General features: G+C 37.9%; 2 protein-coding genes across 2 annotated transcripts; one reads left to right on the top strand and one right to left on the bottom strand.

Moving 5' to 3' along the window:
* Window positions 1–2,117: 2,117 nt before the first annotated feature.
* On the bottom strand, window positions 2,118–3,505 carry LOC134818394 (arylsulfatase B-like). Its single transcript, XM_063827919.1, has one exon. The coding sequence runs from the start codon at window positions 3,479–3,481 to the stop codon at window positions 2,249–2,251; it is 1,233 nt and encodes a 410-aa protein (XP_063683989.1). The 5' UTR covers window positions 3,482–3,505; the 3' UTR covers window positions 2,118–2,248.
* A 1,684-nt stretch (window positions 3,506–5,189) lies between these two features.
* LOC134818717 (multiple epidermal growth factor-like domains protein 6) lies at window positions 5,190–11,174 on the top strand. Its single transcript, XM_063828360.1, has 3 exons — window positions 5,190–5,278; window positions 8,016–8,330; window positions 8,434–11,174. Exons 1-3 carry the CDS (start codon window positions 5,233–5,235, stop codon window positions 11,172–11,174), a joined length of 3,102 nt encoding a protein of 1,033 aa, XP_063684430.1. The 5' UTR covers window positions 5,190–5,232.
* The last annotated feature ends 3,345 nt before the right edge of the window (window positions 11,175–14,519 follow it).

The raw sequence follows: 14,519 nt of genomic DNA, 5'->3' as shown, positions 1-14,519 counted from the left end.
AAATTTTGTCGAGCCGCGAACTCCATGCGTTAACCCTAAATTTAGTAAGTGATCACTTACCCCCGCACGCTTCGCGTACAAGGGGTAAGGAACCAAGTGTTGCATATGAACTGTTGTGCGCGAGCAATCAAACACATACGATTATCGTGCTGCATTTTGGGAGTAAAATTGTGTATTAGGGAAGCGAAATAGAAACAAATGGTGTACGGCATCATGTTCGGCGTCCAAATCCAGTCCGGTCTACTTCAAGAAAGAAATCAAAGATACATTTAATAATGTAAAAAATTTAAAAATGCTAGACCCGGATCCGTGAATTCCACGGGCAAGACCCTGGTATATCTGGGGTCCAAGCCGCGCGCAAAAGTCAGTTGGCAGCCCCTGATCTGTGTCTGGCGCATGTAGACTCGCGCGCTCAGCGCTGCGCGCGCGAAGTATCAGGGCTATTGTAGCCAACCCTAAATCGTCAAAAAAAATAACACAGTTTCAGTGAGCGCGCAGTCCCCTGCTGATCGAAAATGTCGATTCCTGACCCCTTAATTAGTTAATTACCCTAAATTTGTATTTATTTGGCTACTCTTGACTATTTTGCACGAGGAACATGGTTAGATGAGTCTAGAGGCACATAAATTAGTCAAACCTAGTGGAAATTGATATGCGAACTTTTATTTGTTCATAAGGAACAACGTGATGAAAACAGTTTTCAAATTGACCAAATCTGTAAATAGTTATGGCAATGCGCACAATAAAAATAAAGTGATTTTTTGCGATTTAGGGCTTGCCATTTCCTATATAAATGCGCGCGTATCACGTACGTTTTTAGTGGCCCTTTTCGTACACGAGTCGTACGAGGAGGGCCACTAAAAAATATACGTTTTACAAAAAATGTACGTTTTACAAAAATGTACGTTTTTAAAAAAAGTATGTTTTTTTATAAATGCTATATTTTGTATATTTTATATATTTTGTATATTTTATATATTTTGTATATTTTATATATTTTGTATATTTTATATATTTTGTATATTTTATATATTTTGTATATTTTATATATTTTATATATTTTATATATTTTGTATATTTTATATATTTTATATATTTTATATATTTTGTATATTTTATATATTTTGTATATTTTATATATTTTGTATATTTTATATATTTTATATATTTTCTATATTTTCTATATTTTATATATTTTCTATATTTTCTATATTTTCTATATATTTCATACTAAAAAATGTATATTTTTTCGAAAGTGCTATATTTTTTATTAGTGGCCCTCCTCGTACACCGTAGGGGGCTTCTAATTTCCAATTTCCAATTTCTAATTTCTAATTTCCAATTTCTAATTTCTAATTTCTAATTTCTAATTTCTAATTTCTAATTTCTAATTTTCCATTTCCAATTTCCCATTTCCAATTTCTAATTTCTAATTTCTAATTTCTAATTTCTAATTTCTAATTTCTAATTTCTAATTTCTAATTTCTAATTTCTAATTTCTAATTTCTAATTTCTAATTTCTAATTTCTAATTTCTAATTTCTAATTTCTAATTTCTAATTTCTAATTTCTAATTTCTAATTTCTAATTTCTAATTTCTATTCTTTAAAGTCTGAATATGTATTGATTTTGCTACCTGTAGTTTTTGAGGTGACATTTTAGCAATTTAAGAGTTTTTCAATTTGAATTCAACTTAAGGGAATATTGAAATTATGAAAAATAATAATTACGGTCGTGCAATTTTCTTTCACGGAATAATTCCAGATAGCCATCAAAATACAATTAAAATTCTTTATTTTATCGGTGTAATAACTATATTGCAAAAATATCATTGTTTAACAACTTCACATTCAACCATTTCATAGTTCTACCCAGGGTTTCCAAACTCCATCAACCTTTCCTTTATTTGAAAAATTCCGTTCTTCAACCGTCTTCATCTTGTCCAAATATCCTTGTTTTTTATCCAGCAATTTCATCACCATATCAGGATATTTATCAGCTATATTGTGTTCCTCTCTGACATCTGTGGTCAGATCAAAAAGGAATGTTCCAGACACTATTCTCCATATATGCATTTTTCCTCCGTAACTTAAGACCCGTGGCCGTTGTATTCGTGTCTCTGTCCACTTTCTGAAGTCCAACCTTGGAGTATTATTCCTGTGCCGACAAGAAGCTTCCAATTCTTCCATCGAATAGCGAAAAAGTCTTGCGCTGAAGAAAATTTTTGTTTTGCTTTGCGGAATTTTGCTTCAAATGTTTTGAGGTTGATTGGATATTTTTTGGCATTGTTGATTGTCAAGTCCATTTCTGCCTGCCGGGTCCAGCCTTTTAGAAGGATCCCTCAATTCATAAAGAATCTCATCGCGGCAAGATTCGTTATTATTGATAGATCTCCAGATGTCAACTCCGTCTATTGGTAACTGTGGTTTACTGTGCTTCTCTGGGTTGTCTCCCGCTAGTTTCTGAAATGTAGCATACCAATCAGTCACATGGTGTAAGTTGGTGTTGGTGTAACCAGACTTTTCAAGGAGTGGGCTGTGAACAAAGGATACTGCTCTGACGCCTCCTTCCAGATAAGATCTCTTACCTCCTCTCAGAGGATAGTTGCTTCCAAAATGACAGGCTCCATTGTCTGAAGTGAATAACAAAACAGTGTTGTCCATCATTCTTTTCAGACGTAGAGTGTCAATTACTTTTCCTATCCCTTCATCCATTACAGATATCTGAGTCGTATATATTTGTCTCTCTTCTCTTTGACGAGTATTTTTAGGAATGTGTAAGGCAAATCTTTTTACATCTTCCTTAAAAGCTTGGTGGGGAACATGAGGTGCAGTGTATGCTAAATAAAGAAAGAAGGGGTTGCTTTGGTTGTGGTTTTGAATGAGCTCAAATGACTTGTCAGTGAACAGATATGTGTTATACTGTCCCGTTAGATCATTCCGGATGTCGTCAACTAAATTACTATTCTCATCGTAATAGTTTTCCCTAAAGTCTGTCAGGTTTGCCATTGTATGTTTGAAATAATCCTGTTCACTGTTGTACGAACCAAACCAGGTATCGAAACCTCTCTTTGCAGGCGTGTGTTCCCAAGTATGCATACCAAGATGCCATTTTCCTACGCCGTGTGTCGAGTTTCCTTTTGTTTTCAGCATCTCAGGGAGCAAGGTCTCGTCCAATCCCAATCCAAACTCCTCCATTGGTTTGATATTTCCCTTCCAGAATCCTGTTCGGATTGGATACCGACCAGTCATAAGAGCAGATCGAGTAGGAGAGCAGCTAGCAGCTACGATGTGATTCTCCAGAATCACACTCTTGTTAGCAAGTCTATCAATATTTGGAGTCAGTGCAATAGATCCTCTGAATCCTACATCGTTGTATCCCAGGTCATCTGCTACTATTACCACTATATTGTGTTGTTTACAATCGACATGGTCTAAGAGGGTTACGAAGACAAGTGCTACCACCAAAAGTACGTCAGGCATGGCCTGAAGTTTGTGGTGATCAACCAACCATTCAACGAACTAAGGATTAAATTATATCAGTGGGTTACGAAATTTGTTAAAATAATTAAACGATAATAGAACTTTAGAACAAAGTTAAATATAAACACCTCCAATACCTGACAAAAATCATGAAGATGGCCTGCAGTTTAACATCCTTATATTATGTTATTTTATGGATCCTGGGTTAGGGCTGAGATCGGAGTTAAGGACAGGGCTTGAGGGCTAGGAATTATCACATCATGTTTATTATTTTTTCAAGACTTGGCCTTGGTGTATGTGGACTAAGGAAGCAACTTGAGTTTAATGGGCAAGGTTAGTCCTAAAATGTTGCAGCCAAGGGCGCCATATTTGAAATTGATGTTAACGAGCAATCTAAAACTAATTGTCGGTGCCGTACATTACAAGAACTTTAACCGTTTTACAAGTTCAACAAGATCATAATGAATTCTTCGCACGGAATATTAGTGAAGTTTATCTTCCGGTAAACTCTATTTACGTGACCTCATTTGACCGTGTCTCTCCCTGTCCCACATATGTACATTTAATTTATCATTTTGTATATCACAACATTCCCAGCTTCTGCTAAAATACCATCTAGAAATATATTATTGTTAGTGTAATATGGTATTGGTTAGTGCTACTGTTTGTGGGATATTGTCTTTGCTAGTCCTATAATACTATAATTATAATAGTGATGCGGTGATCGAGGAGGATAATAAATATAATGTTAACCAGCATTCAACGTGTTTTTAGAGCAAATATATAATGAAACTAATAGTCTTGCTGTAAAACTACAACCATCTTGAAGATGGCTTAAACAAAGCTACTCTTCAATAAAAGAGAACACGACGTCCAAATACACGGTATAAGTGTAAATTCAATGTAGCAGCAACATTCCATCCTAAACCAACCAGTGACATAAACAATGTTTTCAGATACCTCCCCAGTTTCACCATCACAAGCCGTAGTGGCGAACCGATTCGCCTTATCATTCAGGTATTTATTAAGATAATATATCGTATCCTCCGTTTGAATTTGTTTGTAAAACTCAACACACACCAGCAGAAATGAGTTCATCATGAAATGAAATATCGCTTTTACATCCCGCTTGTATTATGAAAAATAAAATACTTTAAACTCCAAATTTAAGTTAATTTATTATTTTACTTACCTTCTTTGTTAGAGGGAGTTATATGAATCAGTCATTGATGTTACATTTTTAATATTAATAATATTATATAATATGCACATCCTTTTCTGTACAACCTTACCTAAAATTTCGAATTTCCCGGTCAACTTTCGAGCCAAAATCAGAACATGAGAAAGGTCACTAGTCAATTCTCTGTGGTTTCAAGTCGTTGCTGGGGGAATTTCTTCAAGTTTAAGATATAGTAGCTCAGTTAATTATACTTAATAGTTGTGCTGGGTCATCTCAGAAAAGAATAGCACAGGTTTTTCAGGAATTATTTGGTCAAAATAATCTCAAATTCAAGTTTGTACCAGCTCCTACTGTAATCTTTACTGCATAATGTGATGATTAAATACACTAATAACACATTTTCACTCTGGACGGGTTCAAATTCGACACCTATGATTTCACAATAACAAGAACTTCCATACCTACTCAGAGGGACATTTTCACCATCTTCTGCAATCACATAAGTCTACGATTTGATCACATTAAATTAGATACATTTTCGCTTTGTTGAAATATTTGTATAACCCGCACTATGATTCGTTTGCTCTCTGCCCTATTATTGGTATTCCTCATGTCGGGTAAGAGATAATACATTTTTTACATTTTTTAAATTGTTAACATTTAAAAAAATGTATCTTTGTTATATTTGATCTACATTTTGCGGTTATTTAAATTTGACCAAAACCCATAATCATGGGTAGAGTGTACCGCTGCCAGTGTCTCTCTTTTCCAAACAAAAGGAAATGATATTAATTTGAGGAACCGTCCGCTAATGCAAATTGATACCGAGAATGAAATCGGTCGCTCGCTTTTCCCATTCATTCACGGCTTACGAATTGTAATAAAGCTTATTAAATGGGAAAAGCGAGCGACCGATTTCATTCTCGGTATCAATTTGCATTAGCGGACGGTTCCTCAAATTAATATCATTTCCTTTTGTTTGGAAAAGAGAGACACTGGCAGCGGTACACTCTACCCATGATTATGGGTTTTGGTCAAATATCATCTCTTTTTGATTATAATGTCAGGATAATTTACACAATCGAAACTTCATTAACAAGGAGGTAATTCCGACGATTTCGAAATTCTGCCTTTGAAAACGTTTCCTTGTGTTTAGTTAGGTATATCTGTCGATAACCGACTGAATATGGCACTTTTTACTCATTCAAGTTGGCATTAAATTCATATATAATGCCATTTAAATATCGTGGAAAGCAGAATATATTCGAAATCACGAATGAGCAAAATTCTCACCTTTCGCACGTGCAAACTTTGAGCGGACGTTGCGTGCGCATACAATATTGAATCACCGTAAATTTTTGCATAGTGGTATTTAATATATAGTTTGATAAGCATGCAAAGTTTCAGAAGATTTCAAAAAGAACTTGGATCACAACGGGACTCCAAAGTTGATAAAAATCGTGAAAATCAAAATTTTTAGTGATTTTAGCTATTTTAAATAAATTTGGGCGTGTCCCCACGTGTGCAACTTTTCGATTTTTAACTTTAAAACTAGCCTATAACACAATTTACACCTTTAAGAAGCAAAATTGAGCTCCACAACCCAAGGGATGACCCAACACCAGAGAATACTAATTCACAACTTTTGTGTTTTTATAAAATTATTCTTCAAAAAAGCACTAACTTCAATAGCAAATATCTTTATGAAGGAGCAAGGTAGGAAACTATTCCGGTAGATTTTCGGAATGCTTGAACAATTATCTAAGGTAAAAATGTCCTCAGATTTTGAATAAAATTACTCCTTAATAGCGTAAAATCGATTTGAAAAGTTGTTACTTTGTCAAAAATCAAGTTTTTAAAACACTTAATTTGATGACGTCATCAAGTGATGATGATGACGTTAAATTATTTTTCAATACAATGTAAACTAAAGCTTAAACGATTATCTTTAAAACCTGTGGTTCGAGATGACTGTATCGTTTATACTTTCGAATCTACGGACACTTAAATGTAGGCTACAATTGACTGCAAAAAGCGTCTATATTATATATATATATATCTTCACGACAATCTGTTGTAAAACAGGGGTTCCAGAAAACCCACTTCACGATACTCCTGAAACATGAGATTTTTTTTACAGTCGATTTGGACAAGGTCTAGACGCCCTGCAAAGTTTCAGATCTCTAACTCAATTTTAACATGGTTTTTAAGGCACCTGAATATGGCGATTTTGGGTTTTTTACCTAATTTCGTATAACATGCTGGCGCGTATTTTGCGCAAATTTCTTAAAAACCTCCATATAACTATTTCTTATTCCTGTCATCTTTAACATTGAATTAGAATGTTTTGAACTTAAATGTACCTGCTGATCTACTTTCGATGAGTCTTAATGCCTGGAAATCAATAAAGGGGATATAATAGTATAGGGGGTAAATAGTATTGTGAATATAAGGGCGACGGTAATGCTTGCCAGCATTGTGATTAATCAATTATAATGCAATGAACAACTGTTTTAACATCATGACGTAACAATCTAATACTATTTAATAGTATATAATATACCATCACACTCAAGCGTTCAATGTAATCATGTAACCATTTTAATAAGTTAGAAGCACAATATTGGGTAAAGAAATTTAAAGTAGTGCATGCTAGTATTGCTATGACATAATATCATCTTTTTAGGGATGATTGGTTTAAATTATTCACTACTCATTACCATGACAAAATATCATTTTCGTGACGTGGATCTATTAACTTGACTTCATAAGGCAGGTACTATGCCAACACATTCCATTAAGAAGGACTTAGTATATTATGTTACGTACTTTGTTATTTTAGTTGTTGACGGAATGAACTGATCCTGTCATTGCAGTTGTTTTACGTCAACCTTCGGCAACACATTACATAATATGAATTGAACTGATTGGTAACAATTTGAACGGCAATGAACGAAATAATAAACGGGTGTTTAAATATTTTCTGTACTTGTTAGTTACTCTCCCGTTTGCTGTTTTAACTGCAAGTCTGAATTAAAGTGTACGGAATAAGGTAACATGTTAATTGCTAATAAATCTCCGATCTCGAATATTTTATAACTTACAACTTTTTAACGATATGGTAGCTGTTGATAACCACAGAACGTTACTACCTATGCCTCGCAATGAACAACAAATCTTTTCGTAAGACGCACGAAAATTTGGTTGACTTAATAAAAACATTTTAGCGAAGGAACTTACTAATAAGGAAACAACAGAATTACTATCAGAAAGGATGCTAGTTTATCGGAACTAGTCGTTTGAGGTATGTAGTGATATACAATTCCAAATCAATCTATCAGTAGTTATTTTCAGTCTTGATAGCCGAATTTACATTGGTGGACAGAGATGGACAGCCAATAACAACACAAGCCGAAGGACTTCTGCTCTGGAAAGGCGGAACGGTATGCGACGACTCTTTCAACGAATATTCCGGGAATGCCATCTGTCGAAAGATGGGGTTTGGACTGCAGATATCTTGGAACTCGGACACCGAGTGGACAATACAGGATAACTACGAGATAGAGTTGGACAATGTGAACTGTGATAGCAGTGGAGAATGGGATAGCTGTTCCTACACAGAGACTCACAACTGTAGACATTCTGAGGATGTCTTTCTAACTTGTCAAGGTGACGTAATTATCATCTTTGCATTTCGGGTGATTATTATAGTTTGAAAAATATATAAAATACTACCGACTGCCAATAAAAATTTGTAAAGATGTAATTTCAGGAGCACCCCAATTTTCACTGATTGACAACAACGGCAACGAAGTTCTTAACGGAGGATCACTCGCATTGCTTCTCTATAACGACGGAACAGTTTGTGACGACAGCTTTGACGACAACGCAGGTATGGCAATTTGTCGTTTTATTGGCTTCACAGGACTTCAAGAAAGGACATCTGGAAATCGACTCGGCGACATCCAAGGAGATAGAGAAATAAAGTTGGATAACGTTGACTGCTCAAGTGGAGAGTGGAACTCGTGCTCCTACTCCACTACACACAACTGTGGTCATAGTGAGGATGTGTTCTTGTCCTGTGAAGGATCTATCGATGAAGTAGCAACGTGTCCGCCTCAAATTGAATGCACAGTCCCAATGTGCCAGGAACTAACCTGCCCAGAAGCCCCTGCTGCGCCAACTTGTCCGCAGTTGACCTGTCCTCCTGCAACCGCATGTCCACAGGTTACATGTCCAGATTGTCCACAACACCCAACCTGTCCACCAAACCCAACCTGTCCACCTGTGCTCACCTGTCCACCACACCCAACCTGTCCACCTGTGCTCACCTGTCCACCAAACCCAACCTGTCCACCAAACCCAACCTGTCCACCAAACCCAACCTGTCCACCAAACCCAACCTGTCCACCACACCCAACCTGTCCACCACACCCAACCTGTCCACCAAACCCAACCTGTCCACCAAACCCAACCTGTCCACCACACCCAACATATCCACCTGTGCTCACCTGTCCACCACACCCAACCTGTCCACCAAACCCAACCTGTCCACCAAACCCAACCTGTCCACCACACCCAACCTGTCCACCAATCCCAACCTGTCCACCAAACCCAACCTGTCCACCAAACCCAACCTGTCCACCACACCCAACCTGTCCACCAATCCCAACCTGTCCACCAATCCCAACCTGTCCACCACACCCAACCTGTCCTCCCCAACCAACTTGTCTACCAAACCCAACATGTCCTCCCCAAATCACTTGTCCAAAACCTGACTGTCCTGCAGGCCACTACACACACAACTTAACCTGTGCAATGTGCCCTGCCAACTTCTTCAGTCCTACCTCAGGATCTACATCCTGTATAAGATGTCCAGGTGTCGCCACCTCCAAGCCAGGCTCTGTCCAGTGTGATTGCCGAGTCGGAACCCAGTGGAGTAATGGGCGATGTAGAAAATGTCCCAGTGACTCTGCAAGTGTTAGTGGAAAATGTTTTCAGTGTCCAGTTGACTCACTGCCTAATGATGATGGGAGTTCTTGTGATTGTCCAGACGGGCAGTACTGGATGTGGGATCATGAGATGGAAGGAAAATGTGTGCCTTGCCCAGAAGGCAAATTTAAGGCTGGAGCAGTGATGCAATGCGAGTTGTGTCCAACAGGGGCATCATCTCTAGCAGGATCAGCAACATGTTCTTGTGAAAAAGGAAGCTTTTGGAGTGGGGAAAACTGTGAACCGTGTGGCTCTGGCACAGCTAGCTTCAGAGGAGCAACTACTTGTATCACTTGTAGTGATGGTGCAACTGAGGATCTCACTGGTTGTCTCTGTGAAGATGGTATAGTCTGGGAATGGGATGGTCCAAGCAATGGGTCCTGCAAGCCTTGCTTATCGAACACATACAAAGTTGGGGGAATGATCACTTGTAGAGACTGCCCATCTCCTTCTACTTCTCTATCTGGATCACAGTCTTGTACCTGTCCTGCTGGGATCTTCTGGAATGGGCAGAACTGTGAAGAATGCAGCTCTGGTTCAGCTAGCGCAAAAGGAGCATCTAGATGCATGACTTGTGACAGAGGAACATTAACTAACCAATCAAGCTGCGTTTGTGAGGACGGTATGACCTGGGAGTGGGAAAGTCCAACAACTGGATCATGTAAGCTATGTCCACAAAACTACTACAAGGTCGGAAACATGAGTTTCTGTAAAGATTGCACATCCTCCTCAACCTCACGACCAGGATCAAGTCACTGTTCTTGTGGCACAAAAACTTTCTGGAGCAACAACAAGTGTATCCTGTGCACAGGAAATGACTTCTTCCAGAAGTCAATCGGAAAATGCACCCAGTGCCCAAATGGAACTACTTCTATTCTTAGCGATACTGCGTGTAGCTGCCTTGCTGGAAACTACTGGCATTCCCAAACAATGAAATGCATTCCCTGTCCTGAGAATTACTACAGTGGTGACTTTGCCGTAGAGTGTACAAAATGTCCTCTCTACACTATTTCGAAAAAGGGATCTCCGCAATGTCAAACATGCGAAATCGGGCAGTATTGGAAGCAATACACTTGTGATGTGTGCAATGAACTGGACAAGATAGGCAATGGAGTCTTTTGTATAATGAAGTCTCTAGGAAAAGAGGGGTCCTCTGAAAAAATAGTTCACGGTGGTAGAGGTATGACTGCCATCATAGCTGGCATTGCAGTCGTACTAGGTTTAGTGTGCATCGTCCTAGCAGTCCTTATGATGAAGAAAAAGAAAGAGAAAGTAACGACACCAGAACAAGGAGTTGCAGTAAGGTATTCTTCCATATTGACCCCTAACGTTGAGTACAGTGACTGGCCGGAAGGAGCAGGACCATCAGCGGTGAGACTTCAGGAGGAGCCAGAGGAAGAAGAAAGAAGTTGGTGTGCTGAATGGAACAACTGCACACCAGGAAGTGAGCCCGACGAGAACATCTACTCTCACTTGGACGACAGAGTTGATCAACTGAGGGAACAAGGAGGTGTCATTTGAGTGAGCTTGAACGAGGGATGTCTCAAAGATGAGTAAAAACGGGCCCACGAGGCATTGAAAACTGAAGCACCATCTAGGATGTAAAAAGACTTTTGATCTAGTTTTAATCTGTGTTATTAAGACTGAAGTAAGGATTACCATAACATAATTACAAAATACCCGCGGTATTTTATCATGTACCTAGTTGTTAAAATGTTAATGGAATTTAGGCATTTATAATTAAACAGTTAAATAGTACTTTAAATATCAAATTATCTTCATGCAACCCCCATTGAGAAATCATAATTTATGCTATGCTTAAAAAATATGATTCAGTGTGCTTGCTGTACAACAAAAGAATTCATTTTCGAGAATTTGGCGATGTTTCGCAGGCATCTTAGTTTTGTTACGTTGATTTTTGTTACGTTGATTTTTTGTTACGTTGATTTTTTGTTACGTTGATTTTTTGACGTATTGTAATTTGTATAGTGTATACTATTAAATTACTACTGTGATGATAGCAATGGATAAACTTTCATAATCTGATACAATATACGTACATTAATACATTTGTTCTTATGATTTTTACACTTTCCTATCGTATGAAATGTGACAAAGCTAGCTATTATAATTGTTCTTACAAGTTTGAAATTAAAATTTTATTAATTTGAGTACTAATTGAGTAACAACATTAACATCATAAAACAAGCATAATATGAAAGTTATGGGGACAAGTACAGTCAAATCTTTTTATACCGTGCCTCTCTATACCGGGTACATTGATATACCGGGCCTCTTCATCCCCCAAACTTTTAGTTAATTAGCTAATAATTAATTAGTTATATATAATAATATATATAATAATAATATATAATAATTAATTAGCGCCGAGAAAGCGCTCAATAAGCGATTATCGGCGCCGATCATAAAATATCGTTTATGGAAACTTGCCGTTTTGGGCAAGTTTCCATAAACGATATTTTATGATCGGCGCCGATAATCGCTTATTGAGCGCTTTCTCGGCGCTTTTTTTTTAAAAACCGTTTATAATCGATTTTTTTACGATTATAAACGGTTAAAAAAAAATCGCTTATAATCGACTATAATTGATGTCATAATTCAAAAAAGCGCTTTTTTGAATTTAAAAGCGCTTATAAGCGCTTTTAAGCGCTTACTAGCGTCGCTGAGCGATTTGAAAGCGGTTTTCCAGTAGGATTGGCGCCAAAAACGGGTGGATAAGCGGTTGGCCGGATAATCGATTCGTAGGCGCTTTTTTGAACCATTTATAAGCGATTATAAGCGCTTATAAGTGGGGTGCAATTTAGCTGTTTGTAAAGCGGAAATAAAGCGCTTATAAGCGCTTTTAAAATTGAGTCAGGAAAACGCTATATTACATTTTATAACCGCTTATAATCGATTATAATCGCTTTTTTAGAAATCGCTTATAACGGCTAATTCATCGCTATTTTACCGCTTTTACCACTTTTCCTATCATCCATGGCCAGGTGAGCAGGAATTAAAAAGCGCTTATAAGCGCTTTTTCGATGCTGCCCCTAACCTGGTCGGAACGGGGTAGTGCCCGGAATTTAAAAGCGCTTATAATCGCTTTTTCAATGCTGCCCCTAACCTGGTCGGAACGGGGGAGGGCCCGGAATTAAAAAACCCTTATAAGCGCTTTTTCAATGCTGCCCCTACCCTGGTCGGAACGGGGGAGTGCCCGGAATTAAAAAGCGCTTATAAGCGATTTCTCAATTCCCCTTAACCTGGTCGGAACTGGAGAGTGCCTGGAATTAATAAGCGCTTATAAGCAATTTCTCAATTCCCCTTAACCTGGTCGGAACTGGAAATCAGGGTGCCCGCTTATAAGTGCTTTTCTGTGCAACCTGGGGTGCACCGGCAGAGTCAGGATTTAAAAGCGCTTATAGGCGCTTATGATTGCTTTTCTACCGCTTTCCTATCGCCCATGGCCTGGTTGGCAGGAATTAGAAAGCGCTTATAAGCGCTTTTTCAATGCTGCCACTAACCTGGTCGGAACGGGGTAGTGCCCGGAATTAAAAAGCGCTTATAAGCGCTTATTCAATGCTGCCCCTAACCTGGTCAGTGGTCGGAACGGGGGAGTACCCGAAATTAGAAAGCGCTTATAAGGGAGAGTGCCAGGAATTAGAAAGCGCTTATAAGCTTAACGGGCGATACTCGTAAAATATTTGTTTCAAATATTACGCTGAGTCCAACTCGGCGTGCGTCCTGGTAAGTTATAAACTTACAATTATAAGCACAAATCTGAACATCCGTTCACCTGGAGTGCACGAAATTTAAATGCGCTTATAAGCGCTTTTCTCGATGCCCCTAAACCTGCCATGCACAGGCGGGAGTCAGGATTTGAAAAGCGGTTAGGCGATTACAATCACTTTTAATTACTGGTTTTTACCGCTTTATCTATCATTTATCAACATGGATTTAAACATAGTTGTTTGACTGGCGATCTAGAAGCCAAGCAAGAAGGCTAAGTGCACGGCGCGGCAAAGTTCTCCGACAGTAATTGTCAGAAATTATAAAGCGCTTGCAAGCGTTTATTTATATGTTGTTAATGGTGACGGTTGTCCTGGTGGCGGTCGATGCCCGCTGCGTCATCAGTCATACACACTTTACATCCAGAACTTGCAAAAGAAAAGTATCACAATGCTGGCAAGCATAACCGTTGCCCTTATATTCACAACACTATGTACCCCCTATACTATTATATCCCCTTTATTGTTTTCCAGGCATTAAGACTCATCGAAAGTAGTTCAGCAGGTATATTTAAGTTCAAAACATTCTAATTCGATGTTAAAGATGACAGGAATAAGAAATAGTTATGTGGAGGTTTTTAAGAAATTTGCGCAAAATACGCGCCAGCATGTTATACGAAATTAGGTAAAAAACCCAAAATCGCCATATTCAGGTGCCTTAAAAACCATGTTAAAATCGAGTTAGAGATCTGAAACTTTGCAGAGCGTCTAGACCTTGTCCAAATCGACTGTAAAAAAAATTTCATGTTGCAGGAGTATCGGGAAGTGGGTTTTCTGGAACCCCTGTTTTACAACAGATTGTCGTGAAGCTATATATGTATATATATAAGTATATATGTATAGACGCTTTTGCAGTAAATTGTAGCCTACATTTAAGTGTCCGTAGATTCAAAAGTATAAAAGATACAGTCATTTCGAACCACAGGTTTTAAAGATAATTGTTTATACTTTAGTTTACATTATATCGAAAAATAATTTATCGTCATCATCATCACTTGATGACGTCATCAATTTAAGTGTTTTTAAAACTTGATTTTTGACAAAATAACAACTTTTCAAATCGATTTTAAAGCATTAA

The sequence above is a fragment of the Bolinopsis microptera genome, chromosome 7, assembly GCF_026151205.1.
Source record: "Bolinopsis microptera isolate Bmic1 chromosome 7, MBARI_Bmic_1.0, whole genome shotgun sequence".
Classification (NCBI taxonomy): Eukaryota; Metazoa; Ctenophora; class Tentaculata; order Lobata; family Bolinopsidae; genus Bolinopsis; species Bolinopsis microptera.
This window is presented reverse-complemented; position numbering and strand designations above follow the sequence as displayed.